The following is a 23,926-nucleotide window of genomic DNA, read 5'->3' on the forward strand; positions in this document are numbered from 1 at the left end:
GACTCACAGGAACCCTGTAGGACAGAGTAGGACTGCCCCATAGGGTTTCCAAGGAGTGCTTGGTGGATTCGAACTGCTGACCTTTTTGTTGCAGCCATAGCTCTTAACCACTATGCCCCCAGGGTTTCCAACTAGAGACACAGAAGTTAGGATTTATAACACATGTTTTGGGGGGAGATAATTCAATCCATAACAGTTGATTATTGTCTCTTTAGTTAAAAATGAATTCCCTTTTTAAAGGAAGACTCATATTTCTTATTTTATGTTTTCCCTTCACAAAGAGGTGCTTTGTTATATTTTCTGTTTTATTAAGGAAAAACATTTTTGAGTCACCTAAAATCATATGTTTGTGCTGCATTTTCAGACTCATTGTTCAAGGACACGTAGAGGTACAGTTGAGATTGCCATGTATTACAGACACACTGTGCTAGGCACTTATCGAATACGCACTATAACCCTCTGAAATAGTTTTTAATTTTCTAATTTTACATGTGGGGAGACATCCTGAGAGAGGCTTAGTAAACCTCCCACCCCGGGTTCTGCAGCTAGGGTAGTATGAGAGCCGGCTTCGGGTATTGCTGATTCCAGAGTCCATGCTTTTCCCACAACGCAAGTCCCTCTCTAATGGGCCAGAGAGTTAAATAGTAACCAGTGTGCCCTTGTCCTCCTGGAAAACTGCCTGATTCACTCACTCGTGTTTGTTTCTGGTTTTTTAAATAGAAGAAAGAATCCATGAAGAAAAAGGAAGATGAAGAAATAAAACAAATTGATGAAGAGAAAGCCAAGCAGATTTATAAGAACTGGAAAGAAGACTCGGAGTGGCAGGCATCTCGTGAGTACACGGAGCCCTCAGTCACACCTGCCTCTCCCTGAGCTAATTCCTTCACTGCATTAAACCATCAGTCTAGGAAGCACTTGGTGGGGTGTCGAGAGAGGTTTTAGCACTAAATTCCAATCACATGCTTATAAGCTAACCTGTTGACTAACAGAATGGTTCTCAATTCGTCTTTGTACCATCAAATTTATATCTATATGATGGGATGGTATAAAGCTATGAAAAACTATGTTTTGGAAGAGCGTTTAATGACTTGGGAATATGTTCATGGCATCTTTTCAGCTTGGAGGGAAAAAAAAATTATAGCATGAAAACTATCCTAATGTTACTGTGATTAAGTATATGAAGAAGAAAGGAATAGAAGGCTATATAACTCATTGCTGTAGCGTTGATTCCAACTCATAGTGACCCTTATAGGACAGAGTACAGCTGCCCCATAGAGTTTTCAAGGCTGTAATCTTTACAGAAGCAGACCGCCACATCTTTCTCCTACAGAGTGGCTGGTGGGTTCAAACCACTGACCTTTTGGTTAGCAGCTGAGTGTTTAAACACTGTGCCAACAGGGCTCCTTAGAAGGCTATATACCAACATGTTGCATTAGCTTCCTTAGAGGGTTGGGATTGGGGATTTTCTATTTTTCTTCTTTTGGTTAGTCTGTATTTTCTAAATTTTCAACACCGAACACATTTTAACTTTGGAATCAGAAAAACAGAATAACAACAGGCTGGATATATTAACATTCATCCCATTCTTGTGACCCAAACCCTAACTCACTTGGGTTAGCAGGGCCAGAAATAAACCTCGTAGGAGAAGAATAAGTCAATACAGATGAAGGCAGACTAGAGAATGCTCAAGGATGCTAGAAGAATTGGGGTTTGAGGTAGGGTTAGAAGTTCTGTGCTCAGGACACTGAAGCCTTAACCTCCAGACCATCTCTCAGGGTAGCCTGGGGCAAGAGACCAGCAGTGGCAATATTTGCAGGATGTTGAGAACCCTAAACTGATGTACAATCCCATTACAATAAATATTAAAATGACAGCTTCTGTGAAATGAAAATATTTGCAATATCCAATCGGTGGTCTTCCTATTCTTGCAGTGAAATTCTAGTATAATGAAAAAAATTTTTTTATTGTTCTTTAGTTGAAAGTTTATATCTCAAGTTAATTTCTCATACAAAAATTTATACACATATTGTTGTGTGACCCTAGTTGCAATCCCTATAATGTGACAGCACACTCCCCTTTTCTACCCCAGGTTGCCTGTGTCCATACAACCAGCTCCTGTCCCTTTCTGCCTTCTTGTCTCATCTCCGGATGGGAGCTGCCCGTTTAGTCTCATATATCTGCTTGAAGTAAGAAGCACCCCCTTCACGAGTATTATTTTGTTTTATAGTCCAGTCTAATCTTTGCTGAAGAGTTGGCTTCAGGAATGGTTTTAGTTCTGAGTTAACAGAGAGCCTGGGGGCCATGCCTTCGGGGGTTTCTCTAGTCTTAGACCATTCAGTCTGGCCTTTTTATGTGAATTCGAGTTCTCTACCACTTTTCTCCTGCTCTGTCAGGGAGTGTCTTGTGTTCCCTGTCAGGGTGGTCATTGGTGGTAGCCCAGCACTATCTAGTATGTCTGGTCTCAGGCTAATGGAGTCTCTGGTTTATCTGGCCCTTTTGTCTCTTGGGCTTATATTTTCCTTGTGTCTTTGGTGTTCTTCATTCTCCTTTGCTCCGGGTAGGTTGGGACCAACTGATGCATCTTAGATGGCCTGGCGAGCTTTTAAGACCCCAGATGCCACTCACCAAAGTGGGATGCAGAACATTTTCTTAATAAACTTTATTATGCTAGTTGGCCTACGTGTCCCCCAAAACCATGGTCCTCAGACCCCCACCGCTGCTACTTTGTCTCTTGAAGTGTTTGGTTATGTTCAGGAAACTTCTTAGCTTTTGGTTTAGTCCAGTTGTGCTGACTTCCCCTGTATTGTGTGCTGTCCTTTCCTTTACCTAAGATAATTCTTGTCTAATCTAGTTAGTGAATTCCTCTCTCCCTCCCTCTCTACCCTCTTAACCATCAAAGAATGTTTTCTTCTGTGTTTAAACCTTTTCTTGAGTTCTTTTAATGGAGTTCTCATACAATATTTGTCCATTTGCGACTGACTAATTTCACTCAGCATAATGCCTTCCAGATTCATCCATGTTGTGAGATGTTTCATGGATTCATCATTGTTCTTTATTGTTTCATAGTATTCCATTGTGTGTATGTACCATAATTTGCTTATCCGTTTGTCTGTTGATGGGCACCTAGGTTGTTTCCATCTTTTTGCTGTTGTCAGCAGTGCTGCAGTGAACATGGGTGTGCATATATCTATTTGTGTGACTGCTCTTATTTCTCTAGGATATAGTCCAAGGAGTAGAATTTCTGGAGCTATGGTACTTCTACTTCTAGCTTTTTAAGGAAGCGCCAAATTGATTTCCAAAGTGATTGTACCATTTTACATTCCCACCAGCAGTGTATAAGTGTTCCAGTCTCTCTATAACCTCTCCAACATTTATTTTTTTGTGTTTTTTGGATTAATGCTAGCCTTGTTGGAGTGAGATGGTATCTCATTTTAGTTTTGATTTGCATTGCTGTAATGACTAATGATCATGAGCATTTCCTCATGTATCTGTTAGCTGCCCGAGTGTCTTCTTTGGTGAAGTGCCTGTTCATATCCTTTGCCCATTTTTAAAATGGGTTATTTGTCTTTTTGTGATTGATGTTTTGCAGTATCTTATAGATTTTAGAGATTAAACCCTGGTTGGATATGTTGTAGCCAAAATTTTTTTCCCAGTCTGTAGGTTGTCTTTTTACTCTTTTGATGAAGTCTTTTGATGAGCATAAGTGTTTGATTTTTAGGAGCTCCCAGTTATCTAGTTGCTCTTCTGGTGTTTGTGCATTGTTAGCTATGGTTTGCATTCTGTATATGCCATGCATTAGGGCTTCTAGCATTGTCCCTATTTTTTCTTCCATAATCTTTATCATTTTAGAGTTTATATTTAGGTCTTTGATCCATTTTGAGTTGGTTTTTGTGTATGGTGTGAGGTATGGGTCTTGTTTCATCTTTTTGCAGATGGATATCCAGTTATGCCAGCACCATTTGTTAAAGAGACTGCCTTTTCCCCATTTAAGTGACTTTGGGCCTTTGTCACTTATCAGCTGCTCATAGGTGATGACTTTATGTCTGGATTCTCAATTCTGTTCCATTGGTCTATGTATCTGTTGCTGTACCAGTACCAGGCTGTTTTGCCTACCATGGTGGTATAATAGGGTCTAAAATCAGGTAGTGTGAGCCTCCCACTTTGTTCTTCTTCAGTAGTGCTTTACTTACCTGGGGCCTCTTCCCTTTTCCTATGAACCTGGTGATTTGTTTCTCCATCTCCTTAAAAATGTCATTGGAATTTGGGTCAGTATTGCATTGTATCTCTAGGTCGTTTTGTATTGACATTTTCACAATGTTGAGTCTTCCTATTCATGAGCAAGATATGTTTTTCTACTTTTGTAGGTCTCTTTTAGTTTATTGCAGTAGTGTCTTGTAATTTTCTTTGTAGAGGTCTTTTATGTCTCTGTTTAGATTTTGTGTCCTTGGGGGCTATTGTAAATGGTATTGATTTGGTGATTTCCTCTTGGAAGTTCTTTGTGTTGGTGTAGAGGAATCCAACTGATTTTTGTATGTTTATCTTGTATCCTGATTCTTTGCTGAAATCTTAGTTCCAGTAGTTTTCTTGTGGATTCTTTGGGGTTTTCTATGTATAAGATGATACCATCAGTGAATGGGGTACTTTTACTTCTTCCTTACCAGTTGGGATGCCCGTTTTTTCTTTTTCTTGACTAGCTAGCACAATGTTGAATGAGAGTATATAAAGAGTATATAAAGGGCATCCTTCTCTGGTTCCCATTCTCAAGGGGAATGCTTTCAGACTTTCCATTTAGGATGATGTTGGCTGTTGGCTTTGTATAAATGCCCTTTATTATTTGAGGAATTTCAGCTCAATTCCTATTTTGCTGAGAGTTTTTATCATGAATGGTTTTTGGACTTTGTCAAATGCCTCTTCTGCATCAGTTGATAAGATCATGTAGTTCTTATGTGATGGATTACATTGATATTGTTCTAATGTTGAACCATCCCTGCATACCTGGTATGAATCCCATTTGATCATGGTTAATTATTTTTTTGATATGTTGTTGGATTCTATTGGCTAGAATTTTGTTGAGGATATTTGCATCTATGTTCATGAGAGATATAGGCCTGTAATTTTCTTTTTTTGTGGTATCTTTACCTGGTTTTGGTATCAGGGTTATGTGGTTTCATAGAATGAGTTCGGGAGCAGCATTCCATCCTTTTCTATGCTCTGAAATTCCTTCAGTAGTACTGGTGTTAACTCTCTGAGAGTTTGGTAGAATTCTCCAGTAAAGCCATCAGGGCCAGGGCTTTATTTTGTTGAGAGTTTTTAAATTACCTTTTCAATCTCTTGTTATAGGTTTATTTAGTTGTTCTACCTCTGTTTGTGTTAGTTTAGGTAGGTAGTGTGTTTCTAGAAATGTGTCCGTTTCCTCCAGGATTTCAAATTTGTTGGAGTATAATTTTTCATAGTATTCTGTTATGATTCTTTTAATTTCAGTTGGGTCTGTTGTGATATCACTCATCTCATTTCTTATTCGGATTATTTGCCTCCTCTCCTGTTTTTCTTTTGTCAGTATGGCCAATGATTTATCAATTTTGTTGATTTTTTTCAAAGAACCAGCTTTTGTTTTTGTTAACTCTTTCAATTGTTTTTCTATTCACTTTTCATTTATTTCTGCTCTAATTTTTATTATTTCCTTTTTTCTGGTGCCCGTGGGCTTCTTTTGCTATTCTCTATTTGTTCGAGTTGTAGGGTTAAAGTTTTGATTTTGGCACTTTCTTCTTTTTGGATGTGTGCATTTATTGCTATAAATTGAACTCTGAGCGCTGCTTTTCCTGTGTCCCAAAGGTTCTGGTAGGATGTATTTTCATTCTCATTTGATTCTGTGAATTTCTTTATTCTATCCTTGATTTTTCCTATAACCCAGTGGTTTTAGAGCAAGGTGTTGTTCAGTTTCCATGTATTTGATTTTTTTTTTCCCTTGCTTTTTCTGTTATTTCTACTTCTATGGCTTTATGGTCAGAAAAGATGCTTTGTAATATTTCTATGTTTTGGATTCTGTTAAGGCTTGCTTTATGACCTAATATATGGTCTATTCTGAAGAATGTTCCATGTGTGTTGGAAAAAAGTATACTTGGCTGCTGTTGGGTGGAGTGTTCTGTGTATGTCTATAAGATCAAGTTGGTTGATTGTGGCATTTATATCTTACGTGTGTTTATTGACCTTTTTTCTGGATGTTCTGTTCTTCGCCAAAAGTGGTGTACTGAAGCCTCCTACTATTACTGTGGAGCTGTCTATTGCTCTTTTCAGTGCTGTTAGAGTTTGTTTTACGTATCTTGGAGCCCCGTCATTGGGTGTGTAAATATAAAAAAAAAAAATTTTTTTTTTAATTTTTTTATTTTTTATCTTGGAGTCCTGTCATCGGGTGCGTAAATATTTATTACAGTTTTGTCCTCCTGGTATATCGACCCTTTAATCATTATATTGTGTCCTTCCATATCCTCTGTGGTGGATTTTGCTTTAAAGTCTGTTTTGTCAGAGATTAATATTGCTACTCCTGCTCTTTTTTGATTGATATATTTTTTCCATCCTTTGAGTTTTAGTTTGTGTCTTTGAGTCTAAGGTGTGTCTCCAGTAGGCAGCATATAGACGGATTGTGTTTTCTTATCCATTCGGCCACTCTCTGTCTCTTTATTGGTGCATTTAGTCCATTTACATTCAGTGTAATTATTCATAGGTATGAGTTTAGTGCTGTCATTTTGATGTCTTTTTGTGTATGTGCTGTTGACAGTTTCTTTTTTTCCACTTAATTTTCTTTGCTGAGTTGTTTTTCTTTATTTTCTTTTCATCTTTTTCATTGTTGATTTTGTATTTGCTCAATCTTTATGCTTTTCTTCTTTTTTATTTTGATGTGTAGGAATGTTAGTTTCCTTTGTGGTTACCTTAAATTTTACTTATATTTTTCTAAGTTTAAACCAATCTTTTATTTCTTGATATTGCTTTGACTTCCTCTCCATATGAAAGATCTATGACTTCATTATTTAGTCCATCTTTTTTGTTTAAATGTTGTCATCTTTTACATATTGATGTCTCCATTTCCCTATTTTCAGTGTTTTAGCTTTGATTTATTTCTGTAACTTTGTCTGGGTTGATACCTGGTTGTTCTGTCCTTTGCCCTAGTCTTAGGTTGTTATCTGATATATAATTGATTCTCTAACCAGAGGACTCCCTTTTATATTTCATGTAATTTTGGTTTGGTTTTTACACATTCCCTAAACTTCTGTTTATCTGGAAGTGCCCTAATTTTGCCATTGTATTTTTATTTGAGAGAGTTTTGCTGAATATATAATTCTTGGCTGGCAATTTTTTTCTTTCAAGGCTTTATATATGTCATTCCATTGCCTTCTTGCTTAAATGGTTTCTGCTGAGTAGTCAGAGTTTAGTCTTATTGACTCTCCTTTGTAGATGACTTTTTGTTTATCCCTAAAACTCTCTCTTTATCTTGGGCTTTGGGAAGTTTGATTATAATATGTCTTGGTGACTTTCTTTTGAAATCTACCCTGTGTGGGGTTCAATGAGCTTCTTGGATAGATATCTTCTGGTCTTTCACAATATCAGGGAAGTTTTCTGTTTGACATCTTTTTGAAGTCAAACATAACAGGATTTGACCAATAATACCTTCGGTAAATACACTTGGTAAAAATGATTCTAATATCTTGCATTAGAGCTCTTTGACACTATCTTGCTACAACAAAAACACCTTTATTTTACAAAGCAGTATTAAAAGGCAGCCTTAGGTACTTTTATCTGTGCCACAGTGTTCTACAATTATCTGTGGTTAAAGATCACTTTTTTTTTTGGTCTGGCAGGCTGGTTCACATTTGGTTCAGTTCATAGTAGGACCCGACCAAGCGTAACCTCTGGAGAGCCTCACTGCTCTTTCGCCTTATCCACAGCCATGAACCACTGATTAGTACTTGATGTTTGCTAGTGACTCAGGGCATATGGCATCCTGAGCACCAGTGCGTGAGGGATGTGACGATACCTTTTATGAAAATGTGCCTGCCAACTTGAATCCTCACACTCAAGCTGACGCATCACTTATTTTGACAATTGCAAAAAATTCTTCCACACGTTGTTCTCTACTTCTGTCTCACCCTTCCTCCTCCTCCTCCTTCTCCCCCTCCTGCTTCCTTCTCCCTTTTAGGAAAACCCCAAACTCCCATAGAGACAGGAATTCTACAGTGAAGTCTGGGCTGTTACAAATGGGCAAACCCTAACTATCTGAATAATAGGTATTGATCATGATTGGTCATGATTAAAAGCAGACGATTAATCTACTGAGAGTGCACTCTGTTCACCACTGTGCAGTGCTGATCCTTCTAACCGTCTCTGTGGACTGACAAGGGCCTTTTCTCCCATTGTTTTTCCAGTGCGAAAATCCAAAGCAGCAGATGAGAGGAGACGCTCCTTGGCTAAACAAGCTCGGGAAGATTACAAGAGGTTATCCCTATCGGCCCAAAAAGGAAGAAACAACGAGGGACTGCAGAGTCCGCCGAATGCTGCGCAGAAACCAAAAAGACCCCCTCTATTGCCCAAGCCTCAATTCTTAAGCCCAGCGAGATACCCTAGACAACCTCTTAGGTAAGAAGCCACACAGGTGGCTTTCAGCATAAACGTCAAAATGGGCTGATTAAAGACAAATTGCATGACCAGCCATGGGGAATGGAGGGCTGGCTGGCAGCCTGTGTAATTAAATTCAGCCTCACCTCTAATCTCGTCTTCCTGAGATACCTGGTTAGGAATTTATTCCTTCTAACCTGTAAAATTCCACAGTTGTTATAATTAGTATACCCAATAATTTCATGAACATGAGCATGGAGTTATGTGCTTTGCACAATGGCAGTGGACTTGGATGCTGTCTCTTCTCTGTCCGCCCTCTCTCCTCATAAGCTGGTTCACTGATTATTGATAACTGCCTGTGCCTCTCCCCGACCCCAGCCCCTCAATGGCAATAGGCAAGCTGATGTGCGAAGAAGAGGAAACCACTCGGGTTCCATCAATGCTCAATATTGTTCTCAGTAGTGAAAGAATATCTAAGTAGGAACCTAAGGGCTTTTTGACTTTTATGTGACAAGTAGAAACTACATTTCCATTAGGATTAAAGGTTTAATGGCAATTCTCATTCTGGGATAACTTGCCAAGTGAATAATTTAAGAATGTGGAAATGCTTCTTTTTTTAATGGACTCTCTATTTGGTGATAGTGGTACCTTTGCCTCCTCTGCTGTCAGGAGATAAGAAGAAGAGTTTGTTTTTGGCAAATCCCTATGAAAAAATAACAGTGATAGGATAGCAGAAACCCCTATCTCTGATGTTTACTGATTATAAAATTATATATATTTTTTTCATGTTTTCATATAAAAAAGATATAGGGATCTATTTAGAAAGAAAATATTTAAAATCAATTATTGATTGAATGAAATAGAACAGTCTAAAGCATTGCCTTCTGAAATGAAAACTTTTAAAAACATTCCTTTGTTAAGACTATGGAGAAATGAAAAACAAAAGTCTCCTTTTTCTTGGAGTCAGTAGTTATCTTCAGGGTGTTTTTGTAACAGGGATTATGATCTCAGAGGAAATAGGAAGGTAGAACTTTTTCTCTACTATAATTATTTCTACTTACCAGAAACCAAACCAAACCCAAATTCCAACTCATAGCAACCCTATAGGATAAAGTAGAACTGTCCCATAGAGTTACCAAGGAGTGGCTGATGGATTTGAACTGCCAGCGTTTTGTTTAGCAGCTGAGCTCTTAACAATTTCTCCACCAGGGCTCCAATTCCTATTTACTCAGTTGAAAATATCCATTTTGGGACTTGGGGACCAACACTAAATGACTATGTTTTACAAAGTGACAGTTTAGGAAGTAATTTTTTTTTTTAATGGGCAACAAAATGAGAAAGGTAATCAGGAGATGCATGTTTCCTGCAGTTTTGTGAACAGGTCATAAGGAGGTGCATGAGCCTTTTGAACCTGTCTCTTTCCAGCACTGACCCTTGTCTGTCTGCACATTGGCCGCAGAACCTCAGCATGGCTGTCTGCTGGTAACTCACTCCTATTCTCCAGGCTCTCCCAAAATACAGAAGGAATACAGCTTGCAATAGGACCCTTACCCACAATATTTTTCAAGCACAGTGTATTTGATTGACAGCAATAAAGGCAGCCCTTAAAAAGGGCAATTCTTATGTTAAGCTGTGCCGTTAGCTCATTTTTTCCAATTTAAGACACTGCATGAAGTGCTTCTCATGAGCCCAGCCCAGGGACGAAGGTTGGCTCCTCCATTCTCTTTGGAGTTTTGCTCAATTGCCAAGGAATTCCCAAAGAAAAGAACCTAATATGAAAGCCAGTATGAGAACTTCCCATGTAATCACATGTATATGCGTCGTCTGTTTCCCAGGAAAGTCATAGAAGATTGCCTCCAAAATTGCTCTGCAAATCATAAAGAAAAAGTTACCATTGAGTCTATTCCAACTCATAGGGGACCCTAAAGGACAGAGTAGAACTGCTCATACGGTTTCCAAGGCTGTAATTTTTACGGAAGCAGACTGCTGCACTATCACTGCCACCACTAGGGTACACAAACACACATACATATATACACTCATATGGGTATACACATATTTGCCTGGTGGTACAATGGTTAAGCACTCAGCTGCTAACCGAAAGCTGCTCCATGGGAGAAAGATGTGGGAGACTGCTTCTGTAAAGATTACAGCCTTGGAAACCCTATGGGGTAGTTCTACACTGTCCTATAGGGTCACTAGGGGTCGGAATCAACTCGACCACAACAGATTACACATAATATACATACACGTATATAATACATATACGTAACTCATGGTGCCATATGCCCATAAAAAGCATAAAGAGCCGTAAGTTAACTTACATTATGGGAAATCGCAGTAAATCGTCCAGACTCTTTGTTGTTGTTGTTTTTTTAATTTGAACTCTACTCAAAATTAGTGGGCTGTTGAGTAAGACTTAGAAATGTTTGTTTCATTGCTGTATTACTTTTTGCAGTGGAAATTGACTCACATCCCAGAACTTAAATTCTGCTACTGAATTTATTTCAAAGCTATTCTGCTGGCTGTGTCTGTTTCGTACCGGTCTTCAAACAGTCTTCTTTCTGGTACTTGGTCTTTTTGAGACATGTCTTTCAGTAGCACTAAACCTCTTCAAAGGGGGAGAGAGAAGAGAGCAAGTCTGGAGATTAGTAGAAACAGAAAATCAAATAATGAAAATAATGGGAAAGAAATAAGTTTATTATCTTGGATTTCTTTCATTTTGCAAGTCTCTGCTGTCCAGGAAAATAGTGCTGGGATGTTTCTGGGGTGTATTCCACCTTCTAATGCTTATTTTCTATAAATTTTAATTGGGAGTTAATGGAGCTTCTAATTTGTACTAAAAATGAATTAAAATCTATGTATTAACACAGCAGTGGCTCAGACTCACGACTAGCCCAGGAGGACTTGAAGGACAAGTAACATATTTAAGTTCCTTTTAATTTCCTACCCTTGAGGAGTTGTAATAGTGTTTTGTAGGGGTTTAACCTCCCATCAGCTCAGCCCATGTGATTAGATCTTGAAGTGTATGATAGACAGAATACAATTTTTGAAGGCATTATTTTCAAATTAGTTAAATCTAACTTAAAAACTTTGCCAATAACAGAAACCAGGGGAAGACAAGGACAGCCTCCAGCTTTGCCCAGGAGGACATCATCCGATGGTTTAAAGAGGACCAGCTACCCCTGCGAGCCGGCTACCAGAAAACCTCAGACACCATTGCTCCCTGGTTCCATGGTGAGTGCAGAGGTTTCATCGAAGGAACCTCTTCTGATAGCAGATGAAAGTCTGCTATTCCACCAAGAAGGCAGGAAAAATAAAAGCTTCCTTTTCTTTGCTGCCTCAAAGAGCCTTTCAAATTATGTTCACCAAGCAGTCTTTTTAAAGGCTACTCAGGAAAAAAAAAAGAAAAGAAACCGTTGCAGTTGAGTTGATTCCAACTCATATCGACCCTGTAGGACAGAGTAGAACTGCCGCATAGGGTTTCCAAGGAGTGGCTGGTGGATTTGAACTGCAGACATCTTGGTTAGCAGCCAAGCTCTTAACCACTGCACCACCAGGGCTCTGCAGTGAGCTGCATTCTCGTGACGTAGTTAGAAAGCAGTTAGCATTCATGGCAGCTGGTCACTTTGGATTAATTTATTACCACCAATACAGCACCTCAGGGTAGGTAGGAAGAGCAATACTTCCTATCGACCTACACCAAGGTAGGGCACTTGGTTGTGACTTCCATAAAATGGTAACTTCTTCATTCCGCAGAGGAAGGGTCATTTGTGGTTGTTTGGGTGGGGTACAAATGACACTGCATTAGCAGTCAAAAGGTTAGATTTTACCGATACCCTGTTTAGTGCTTCTGTACCCATACCCATTGCCTTTGAGTGGATTCTGACTCATAGTAACCCTATAGCATGGAGTAGAGCTGCCTCATATGGTTTCCAAGGAGCTGCTGGTGGATTTGAACTGCTGACCTTTTGGTAAGCCGTCTGAGTTCTTAACCACTCCACTGCCAGTGCTTTTGTACTACTTCCTATTTCATTGTGTAGTGCCTGGGGTCATAAAAGCTTGTAAGTGGCCATCCAAGGTACAATAATCGGTCTCTATCTGTCTGGAGCAACAGAGAAAGGAGAGTCAGGAACAGGAGGAGGAATGAAATGCATAGTTAATTGCCTCCATGAACAACTGCCTCCATTGCCAGAAGAGCCAGAAGAACTGGATGGTGGCCGGCTACCATTATGAAATGTTCAGATCAAAGATTCTATAGAAGAATCCTTATCAAAAGGGGAGAAGTGAAGAACAGAATTGCAAATTCTTATGGAATCCAGATTTTCTGGAGCTATTGAGGCTGGATAGACCCTCAAACTGTTGAACTGAGATCATCTTTAAACCTGAATCTTTAAACCAAAACCGTTCCCTGAAGTCTTTTTTTGAATTAAGTATGTCTGCCTTCAGTATTGTGCTCTTTTAAGATCTATCCATATGCGATCAAATTGACAACAGCAACTCGAAAGGTTAGAGAGGAAGCTTAGGGGGCAATGAGTTAAAGTTAATGGGGGAGAAACAGTTCAGAAAAGGAGGATGAGAATGGTTACACAACTAGAACAATGTAATCAATGCCACTGAATTATACATGTAGAAATTGTTGAGTTGGTTTGTGTTCTGCTGTGCATATTTTCAACAATAACAAAAATAAAATAAATTAATAAAAGTGAAAAAAAAAAAAAAGTCAGGCTTTAGACCCAGACCTCCATTAACCAGTTGAATAACCCTGAGCAAGTTGTTTTCTTTCTCTGTAGCAAATCGCTTAATTTATCTGAAGCTCATTTTCTTCATCTGTTAAATGAAAGCCTTGAACTTCGTGATCTTTAGTTTAAAAATTCTATGGTTTTGATTCCTTATACCTAAGACTGCAGTGTGAATTTGTCGTATCCTGAGCAGATATTATCCAGTGAACCATTTCTGTATTTGACCCAAGAAACGTGATTAATTCAGGCCCTTCTGTCTACCTAGCTCATACTTCACCAAGCTCTCAGTTTCTTGGATTTTAAGAGTAGGGAGTTTCATCTTGCCTCAATTGGCTTCCACAGGTCTGTGGTTGAATTGGATTCATTTGCTATATGGACAACAAAGGCTCTTTAAAACTAAAATAAATTTCTCTCCAAGGGTATGCTTGTCCTAAGAGTGCCTTGGTTTGAATTATGTTTAAGGCTTCTCTCTTTTACATAGTATGATCTCACACATAAATATGCCCATAAAAAATAAGCTCCCAAGCATGTTGCATGACAAACTCTTCTTAAAAAGGATAATTATTTGCGATAGGCTTCTGCAAAAGCACTGCGTTTGCCGTCAAAACATTTCAGCAGAGCTGTCTGTTTTCCCTTGAAAACACTGGTTCTTTGGTGATTCCTGTAACCAAATCCATTGCCATGGAATCGATTCTGACTCACAGCTGAGCTCTTTTGTCCATTCCCAGAGGAGTCCCCTCCTGCTTCTAGGACCGAGTCGTAAGCTTCCTTCATTTCTGTTCTGCTCTGACACATTTGGAGAAAGAGCGACTACAGTATCAAAAGGTGAACAGAAGGGACTTGGCCCGATAACGCGTTAGTCATTGGTCTCTCTGCTGTCTGATACTGCCTTTTGTTTTCCAAGATGAGTACTGAGAAAATGGCCACTTAGTAGTTTCTGTCATTGAGCAGAAGATGCTGTCATTTGTGATTACAGGGCTGGTAGATTTTTTTTAACAGGGTATGAGGAATTGAAAATGTTGGTTGATGTTATTAAAAGTCCTTCTAACCTTTAACAGGCAGTTCTATTTGAAATTGTTGCTGAAAGTTAGGAAGATGTAGTTGGACTAAAAACCCACTTGGAGCTTTGGTTAACAAGTAAGACTCTAGAGTTTTAAGTATAGCAATTTATCAGTGTGCCATTGTTATTGATTTCTTGTCATTTATCTAAACATTTGTCATACTCATAAGCAAAATAAATACATAAAAGAACACAGCCATTTAGATGATATAAACCGTATCTTCAGTTTTAGGAAGATAATAAAATTCCACGTTTCCATGACAAAGAGAAGATGGTCACATCTTATCTCCTTGCACTATAACTCTTTATTCATCAGGAACCCTGTTTTGACATATTGGGATGGTAGCTTTTCTTCACAGGTGCCTCCTACAGTTTCTTCCAGGCTAAGATCTTAACCAGCCTGTGAGTTAGTGCCCATAAGTGATAGTTCATCCTTTAACTATTTTTCTGAGGGGCGGAGATTTCTTAATTGTGGACCCATCAAAATTCTGCCTCCTCTCAGAAAGGGGTTTTCAAGCCTCTGTCTTCACGAAGCACAGATTACTGATTTGTGTGGCTTCTCAAAGCCTTTCTGTTCCTAAGCCTCAGATGGATGTGTAAACCCTGCCTTGTTGACATACCCCGTTCATACATTTCGTGGAGCAGGATGGGCTGTGGCCAGCAGTAAAGGTGTGTCACTGCTTGTGTGTGGCAGTGAAAAGAGGCTGGGAGTCCACTTCCTGGTGGTCATTGCCCTGGACTTGAGAAGAACCGGCAAGGCTCCTTTTAGCATGAAGACTTCACCTACGTTAATGGCATCAAAGCCCTTTGAATTATCCTCCATAGCTCTCCTGTGTGTCTGCCTAAGAGCAGTTCATATTTCTGAAATAACAGGAGAAGATGGAACATAAAGAGGTTAAAGCTGCCCTCATTTTTTCAGATTTGAGAAGAGCAAGCTTTTCTGCAGAAAATACAGTTCATTGCTGGTTTTTTTTTTTCTGGAAGACTCTGACTTTTCTCATAAATTATTCCGTGTGTCAGACTTCTTGCACAAATGTTAGTATGTTTTTCCATTCATTCTGAGAATAATCCATTAACCCCAAAGTCCTCTTTTATGTAGAGTTTTTGCAAATGATGAGCTGGCTGCTCGCCCTGACTCTGACGCCACGGGTGACCGCGGCCTGCCTGCGCTGGGGAGCCCCGAGCTGCTCGTTGCAAATGCCCAGGGCTGCCGTCTCATAGGTTTTACACTAAGTTCTGGGGGTCCAGAGCTTACCCAGAGACACCTCAGAGGCAAGGAGCAGGAGTAGTGGGTAGGTGAGGGAGCAAAGGAGAGTGACTCTGTTTTGTGGATTCTGCTTAAGATTTTGTATGGAAAAGGGGATTCTACTATGTAGAGAAGCATCTTTAAAACCATGCTTTTGTCCTCCAAATTTTCTTTGTTGTCGCTTGCTTTCTTTACCGGCTTTCTACTGGCACAGCCAGAATATGGTGGAGATTATTTCTTTATGCCAACGAAAGGGAGGTGGTAGAGTGTAGTGACGCAGGGCGCATCTCTGTGACTACACTGTTGTTATGGGTGCCAACAAGTCGATTCCGACTCATAGCGACACTGTGTGACAGAGTAGAACTGCCCCGTAGGGTTTTTAGGCTCTAATCTTTACAGAAACAGATCGCCAGGTCTTTCTCCCATGGCAGTTGCTGCGTGGGTTTGAACCCCCAACCTTACAGTTAGCAGCCAAGCGCTTAACCATCGTGCCACCAGGGTACACTGCCTTGTTTCAAATCCCAGCTCCATGCCTACGAGCTGGGTGTCCTTAGGCAGTCATGTAACTTCCATAATTCTGTTTCCTCATCTGTACAATGAACGTAAGGATATTACCGACCTTGAAGGGTTGTTCTGGGGATTAAATGAATTAATACATGTACAGCACTTAGAACTGTATGTAGCACATGGTAACCACTAGTTGACAAGTGCTAGCTATTAAGGGGAGCCCTGGTTGCACAATAGTTAAGTGCTATGGCTGCTAACCAAAAGGTCAGCAGTTCAAATCCTTCAGCCGCTCCTTGGAAACCCTGTGGGGCAGTTCTGCTCTGTCCTATAGGGTCGCTATGAGTCAGATTTAACTAGACAGCAGTGGGTTTGGTTTTAGTTTAGCTATTAAAGTAACAAAATGAGATGCAATTCTTGAGTTGTTTAAGAAAACTTTTTTTTTAATAATTTTTATTGTGCTTTAAGTTAAGAAAACATTTTGAATAATATTTTAAGAGCTCTGACCATTTTTTCTCATCCCTGAAGTGACCAAGGCCCAAGGGCTCAGGGGTGAGAGCCTGCCATCACAGTGTGTCTCCCTCTGTATCGGGGACCTAAACAGGAGCCATTTGGAAAATACTTCCGTTAAATACTGAAGGGGTTAAAGCATCAAATAGAAGGGAGCTCAGGTGTGAACATACAAAGCTGTTCTCCAGGTTGATGACTCTCAATGAATAGTGTGTATACATTGCGCCTGGCAGGGCTGATATTTGGAAATAAGATCTTTTAAAAGTCACTTTTTCTTGTATTCACTCTCATCTCCAGGCAGGTTATAGTGTGGGACTTGGAGGCCACGTCAACAGCAGAGATACATTCCTTAACGAATGTTGTCTTTGTATCACCCCCCTTGCCTCGTCTATCCTGGGCAGCCCAAAAGGCAGAGAAAATAGATGGAAAAGAAGGAATGAGAGATGCCACGATAAAGATATGGAAGGGCAGCTCACAGGCACAGCAGCCTCTCGGGCAGCCCTGACAACGCGGTTAAAGAGCAAAGTACTCTGAGGCTCCTTAGTCCTCGGCAACACACATCCTCAGCTTAGGAGAGGTTGCCGAAGTCGTTTATGCATCATTCCTACCTCCAGGCACCCTGCACCTAAGTAACCAAAGTAGTTACTGGGAAATAAATCTATATGTTTTTCAGGTGAGAAATGAACACCTCTTTGGGAAATAAACACTCATTTCTCTTACTGTGGTAAAATACAACAAAACAGTTGCCTATTCAACAGTTTTTATGTCTGTAACTCAGGGACATTGACTACAGTTATCACGTTGTGCAACCATTGTTGTTGTTCTTAGCTGCCGCTGAGTCAGCCCCTGATTCATTGCAACCCCACGCACAATGGGACGGAGCGTTGCGATTCACGAGGTTTTCATTGGCTGATTTTTGGAAGTAGATTGCCAGGCCTTTTTCCTAGCCTTTTTTTAATCTGGAAGCTCAGCTGGAACCTGTTCAGCATCATAGCAACATACAAGCCTCCATTAACGGGTGGCTTGTAGTTGTGCTTGAGGTCCACTGGCCATTGATTGAACCCTTGTCTCCTGCATGGAAGGTGAGGCTTCTGCCACTGTGTCACCACTGCCCTTGTGAAACCATTACCACTACCTGTTTAAAGATTATTCCCCCATCATTAACAGAAACGCAGTGACTCCTAAACAGTGACTCCCCTTTTTCCCCTTCCTCCTACTGCTGGTAACCACTAAAAGGCTATAGTCTTTATACATTTGCCCTATTTCCTATGAGGAAATGAATGGGAAATCATATGGGATCATACAGTATTCGTTCTTTCATGACTGACTTATTTCACTCAGGATACTTTTAAGATTCATCCGTGTTGTAGCGTATATCAGGACTTTGTCTTTATGGCTGAGTAATATTCCATTATATGAATATATCACATTTTGTTTATCCGTTCATCTGTTAGTGGACATCTAGGCTGATTCCACCTTTTGGCTGTTGTGAAAAGTGCTGCAGTGAACATTGGGGTACAGATTGCTGTTTGTATTCCTGCCTTTGTTTCTTCTGGGTATATAGCTAGGATTGGGATTGCTGGGTCATATGGTAGTTGGGGCAGTTCTACTCTGTCCTATAGGGTCGCTATGAGTCAGAATTGACTGGACGGCACTGGGTATGGTAGTTCTATGTCCAGTTTTTTGAGGAGCTGCTTCTTCCACAGCCGCTGTAACCATTTTGGATTCCCGCCAGTCATGGATGAAGGTTCCGTTTTCTCCATGTCCTCACCAACATCTGTTATTTTCCGTTTTCTTTCTCATAGCATTCTAATGGAGATGAGGTGCTATCTCATTGTGGTTTGGATTTCTGCTTCCCTAATGAATAATGAAACCCTGGTGGCATAGTGGCTACGGGGGCTAACCAAAGGTTCCGCGGTTTGAATCCACCAGATGCTCCTTGGAAACTCAATGGGGCAGTTCTGCTCTGTCCTGTAGGGTCACTATGAGTCAGAATTGACTTGACAGCAACAGGTTTGGTTTTTTGTTTTTTTTTTTTCCTAATGAATGATGATATTGAGCATCTTTTTATGTGCTTGTTGGCACATGAATCTTCACATGAAATGTCTATTCAAGTCCTTTGCCCATTTTGCAATTGGGCTGTTTGTCTTTTTGTTTTCAAGTTGTAGGAGTTCTTTGTATACTATGGGTATTAAACCCTTAGCAGATATATGCTGCCCCCAAATTTTCTCCCAATATGTAGGTTATCTCTTTGTTGATAAAGTCCTTTGATTAATGAAAGTTTTTAATTATTATGAAGCCCCGTTTATCTATTTTCTTTTGTTGCTCATGCTTTTGGTATCATATATAAGAATTCATTGTTAAAACTAGCTCCTTAAGCAATATTCCTTCGTTGTCTTCTAACAGTTATATGGTTTTAGTTCTCACATTTAGGTTCTTGATCCATTTTGAATTAGTTTTTGTATATGGTGTGGGTATGGACCCTGCTTCATCATTTTGCATGTGGAAATCCAGTTTCCCAGCAGGAGCTGTTAAATACTCATATTTTATTTTCAACCAATTCCAGGAGAATTTTATGAGCCCAGTGGGATTAAAAAAACAGAACAAACCAAACAAAAAACCACTAGAGTGGGAGACGAGGTGTTCTTCTGTAGTCTCATCTATAAACTATAATAATACCAGGTCTGCTTATTTTAGAATTATTTGAGGATTAAATGGAAGAAAAAATGGAATCATGTTGAAGAGTGTGATGTTCTGTTGCAGGGGGGCAGGTGAGTTCCTGGGCTCTGGGGCTAACCGCCAGGGTTGAATCCCAGGGCTTCTCCTGACCTAGCTGAGTGACACTTAGCAAGTAATGCAAAACTCTTGCTGCATATTTTCTCATCTGTCATGTGAGGGTAGTAATGGCACCTTTTTATAGGTCGCTGTGAGGATTAAATGAGGTAATGTACACTTTGAGGAATGCCAGGCGGATGTTAAGAACACTGAGTCCTGTTATTATTTGGTTATCTTTCATTGGGTTTTTAAAGACATATTTTCCAAATGCAAGAAGTAGGTCATAAAATGTACACATTAACAGGATTGGGCCAGGTGGTGCTTTCAAGAAGAATAAAGAATATACCTTAAAAAAAAAATTTTTTTTTCTTTTTCCCCATGATAGCTGTTCTCAGACTGGAGGCAGTGGATGCATAGAAGTGTCCTAGAGAAGAAAGTTTCTGACTTGATTGTAAGACAGAGTCATTCATTGTTAGGCCTTTTCTAGGCATCTTCTAAGTGGCAGGTGCTGATGGTGCAAAAATAAATAAGATATGGTAGTTATCCTCTAGGAGCTCACACGGAAGTCGGGGAGAGAGAAAGTCATTGCATAATGTGCTGTGAGTACGCCGAGAGACTGAATTAGGTGAGCTGGGAGTGCTCAGTGGATCGGTGAATCAGATGAGTGCGGAGCAGACTGTGAATCAGGCGAGTGGTAAGTAGATCTGTGAAACAGATGAGTGCTGAGTAGATGTGTGAACCAGGTGAGTGCTGGGTAGATTTGTGAATCAGGTGAGTGCTTAGTAGCTCTGGGAACCAGGTGAGTGCTCAGTAGATCTGTAGATCTGTGGACCAGGTGAGTGCTGGGTAGATTTGTGAATCAGGTGAATGAATGCTCAGTAGCTCTGGGAACCAGGTGAGTGCTGAGTAGATCTGTGAATCAGGTGAGTGCTGGGTAGATTTGTGAATCAGGTGAATGAATGCTCAGTAGCTCTGGGAACCAGGTGAGTGCTCGGTAGATCTGTAGATCTGTGAATCAGGTGAGTGCTGGGTAGATTTGTGATTCAGGTGAGTGCTCAGTAGCTCTGGGAACCAGGTGAGTGCTCGGTAGATCTGTAGATCTGTAAATCAGGTGAGTGCTGGGTAGATTTGTGATTCAGGTGAGTGCTCAGTAGCTCTGGGAACCAGGTGAGTGCTCAGTAGATCTGTAGATCTGTGAATCAGGTGAGTGCTGGGTAGATTCGTGAATCAGGTGAATGAATGCTCAGTAGCTCTGGGAACCAGGTGAGTGCTTAGTAGATCTGTAGATCTGTGAATCAGGTGAGTGCTGGGTAGATTTGTGAATCAGGTGAGTGCTTAGTAGCTCTGGGAACCAGGTGAGTGCTCAGTAGATCTGTAGATCTGTGAACCAGGTGAGTGCTGGGTAGATTTGTGAATCAGGTGAGTGCTCAGTAGGTCTGTGAACCAGGTGAGTGCTCAGTAGATCTGTGAACCAGCTGAGTGCTCAGTAGATCTGTGAATCAGTGAGTGCTCAGTAGATCTGTGAATCAGTGAGTGCTCAGTAGATCCATGAACCAGGTGAGTGCTCAGTAGATCTGTGAACCAGGTGAGTGCTCGGTAGATCTGTGAATCAGTGAGTGCTTCGGTAGATCTGTGAACCAGGTGAGTGCCCAGTAGATCCGTGAACCTGGCGAGTGCTTAAATGGAGGTGGGAACCTAGTGCTCAGCAGACCCAGGGAACCTGAGACTTTACTGCTGAGAGATAAATCAGAAAACTTCATGCTCTTGAGTTGAATCTTGGAGAATGGCAGTTGTCCCTTGCACTGAACTGCCCTTGTAATGTGGAGCAAGAATCCCTGCCATTTGGATTTCCAGGTGGGGTTCTGCTAGGGTTTCTGAGTTATTTCAGGTCCCTTTAGTGCTGATTACCCTCTCCTGTGCAAAAAATGGTTCTCCGAGGCCTGTCTTGGACCAAATACTCACTCCAGGGAGGCTCAGAGTGCACTGTCCAATACAGTAGCTATTAGGCATATGTGTCCATTTAAATTCATTAAAATTAAATAAAATTAAAGATCAAGCTCATCAGTCACACTAGCCATATTCAAGCGCTCATCAGCCACATGTGACTCGTGGCTGTCATATGGATGTATCTCCTCCATCACAGAAAGTTCTATTGAACAGCATTGTTGGGTGGGGACCCTTGGAGTCATGCAGAGAGAGGAGTAGGACATTTTTTTCTGCTCAGCCTCAACTACAGCTGTTATTAACCTCTGTGCCTGGGTGTTCAGGCCTCCAGAGTTTTAGCCCATATCTGTCCCAGGTTTTGCAGCGCCAGGTGCCGTCCAGTAAGACTTGGCTCAGCGACATCTGCTTTCTCCTGGACCGCCATTACTCTGCTACTCCTGCCAACCCTTGTGGATTACAATGTAAAACAGGCATACCAATATCCAGGTGGAGACCTGGTTCATTTTAAAAAATTGATGAAAGAATTATTTATCCTTTTTCACTAGCACGGAAATCTTCCTCTGACCCGTAATACATATGTTTGGTTCTTGTAATATATGTGAAGAGAGCTGGTCAGAGGGAGGCAGCATGGATGTGCCTGGCCTTTAGAGGGGTTGGGATGAAGACCAACACCTCAGAATTCTTAGAGTTGTGCAAGTGGCAAATCAGGGAATGAGAAATATTGTAGGGAGATTCCCCAACTCCAGCAGTGATTAATATCTGCCATTGGATTTTGGTTTAGCGCTCTAGAATGCCCTACCCAGGTAGGCCAAGTTTGCTGTTTGGCGATGATCACAGCCAAGCCACCCTGAATGCATCCACTGCCCTTGACGGATTTATGACAAATTGAACCTCTATCTGTATTAGATGTACCAAGAGAGTGTGCTCTTCAGGAATGATAACTCGTAAGGCCAAAAGAACAAAGACAGAAAAACCACCCTCAGGCATCATTCAAAGCCTAATCTTCACAGCACTTACTTTCTCAACCTGCCCTCATTATCGTTGTGTCCAAGGAATCTCCATTCTGACCTGTGATTTGCCACAAAATCATTTTATTATGTTATGTGTTTAAGGAGATTAGTGCCAAGATCTGCGTGTAATCGGTAATGATTTCAGAGGTTAAGAGGCTCTCAGGCACTTTGATTACAGCTATTATATGATCTGATTTTAGGAGTAATTGACCTTAACCTAGCTTTGGTTATAATTTCCCAGAATAGCCTTCATTTTCAGACTCCACATCCATCTGGAAAACATCCAGATGTTATAAATTGTAACACCTGGCCCATTTGTTGAAGTGACTTGGAATTTCAGAGTTAGGATGCCATTAAGTCTGGGATGAGAGAGAAATCTTTCCAGAATGCTTTTTCTCCTTCAGTCATGGTTGGTCAGCCTCATGGTTCTGAAGGGGACCTCCGGGGTCAGTGAAAAATATCCCTGGTTTCATAGACAATGTAATATAGTGGCTTTGAACCTCTGTCATTTGTAGTCCCTGAGTACACCGGTTACCTGTTGCCTTGCTTCCAACTTCTGGCCGTCAACTGTAATTTATCAATGGGACCAGGTATGTTTAGAAAGTAAAATAGGCAGTGAAAAGCAGCAGGCCATATCTCTTGGAGCTTACATGGGTGTCTTGGTCATCTAGTGCTGCTACAACAGAATACCACAAGTGGATGCCTTTAACAAAGAGAAATTTATTCACTCACAGTCGAGTAGGCTAGGAGTCGAAATTCAGGGCATCAGCTCCAGGAGAAGGCTTTCTCTTTCTGTTGGCTCTGGAGGAAGGTCCTTGTCATCAATCTTCCCCAACTGAGGAGCTTCTCAGCATAGAGACCGCAGGTACAAAGGATGTGCCATTCTCCTGGCTCTTGTTTCTTGGCAGTATGAGGTCCCCCAACTCTCTGCCTGATTCTCTTTCACTTTATCTCTTGTAAGATAAAAGGTGGCGCAGGCCACACCCCAGGAAAACGCCCTTTACATTGGATCAGGGATGTGACCTGAGCAAGGGTGTTACATCTCACCCTAATCCGCTTTAACCACAGGCAGAGATAATGATTTATAGCACTTAGGAAAATCACAAAATGGGGGACAACCACACGATACGAGAAATCATGGCCTAACTAAGTTGACACATATTTTGGGGGACATAATTTATTACAATGGGCATCACATAAAGTAGACAGGGCACCATCTGAGCCAGGGGGTCACTCAGTATCAGTGGCGCCTACAGTTTCCAGTGGATCAGTCGTATCAGGGAAGGGGCCAAAAGGCAACAGAATATGACAGACGGGGGTGTACATCTGTATTGGAGCCCCAGCAGAGAGCCCAAGGGCTTGTTCCATTCAGGGGTCTTTCCTATCTGTGAGTGGGGGGACCTGCCAGAATTTCTCACCCACGCCCAGAGTCTTACTGTGCAGCACATCACAGTTCACCCTCATATGCACTGGGACTCAGCTTCAGGGTAGGTGTGAGAGGAGAAGGCATGAGAAGGGTCGGTTGGTT

At 40.9% G+C, this 23,926-nt stretch overlaps 1 protein-coding gene across 4 annotated transcripts in view; it reads left to right on the forward strand.

The window, feature by feature from the left end:
* The window catches only part of SH2D4A (SH2 domain containing 4A), an 85,141-nt gene that overhangs the window by 55,119 nt on the left and 6,096 nt on the right, over positions 1 to 23,926 (forward strand). For all 4 annotated transcript variants that reach the window (XM_049866032.1, XM_049866030.1, XM_049866033.1 and 1 more), the window contains 3 exons: positions 721 to 832; positions 8,418 to 8,628; positions 11,714 to 11,844. In XM_049866032.1, the coding sequence (XP_049721989.1) occupies positions 721 to 832; positions 8,418 to 8,628; positions 11,714 to 11,844 (454 nt within the window). The remainder of the gene's footprint in view (positions 1 to 720; positions 833 to 8,417; positions 8,629 to 11,713; positions 11,845 to 23,926) is intronic.

Source organism: Elephas maximus, chromosome 22 (assembly GCF_024166365.1).
Source record: "Elephas maximus indicus isolate mEleMax1 chromosome 22, mEleMax1 primary haplotype, whole genome shotgun sequence".
Classification (NCBI taxonomy): Eukaryota; Metazoa; Chordata; class Mammalia; order Proboscidea; family Elephantidae; genus Elephas; species Elephas maximus.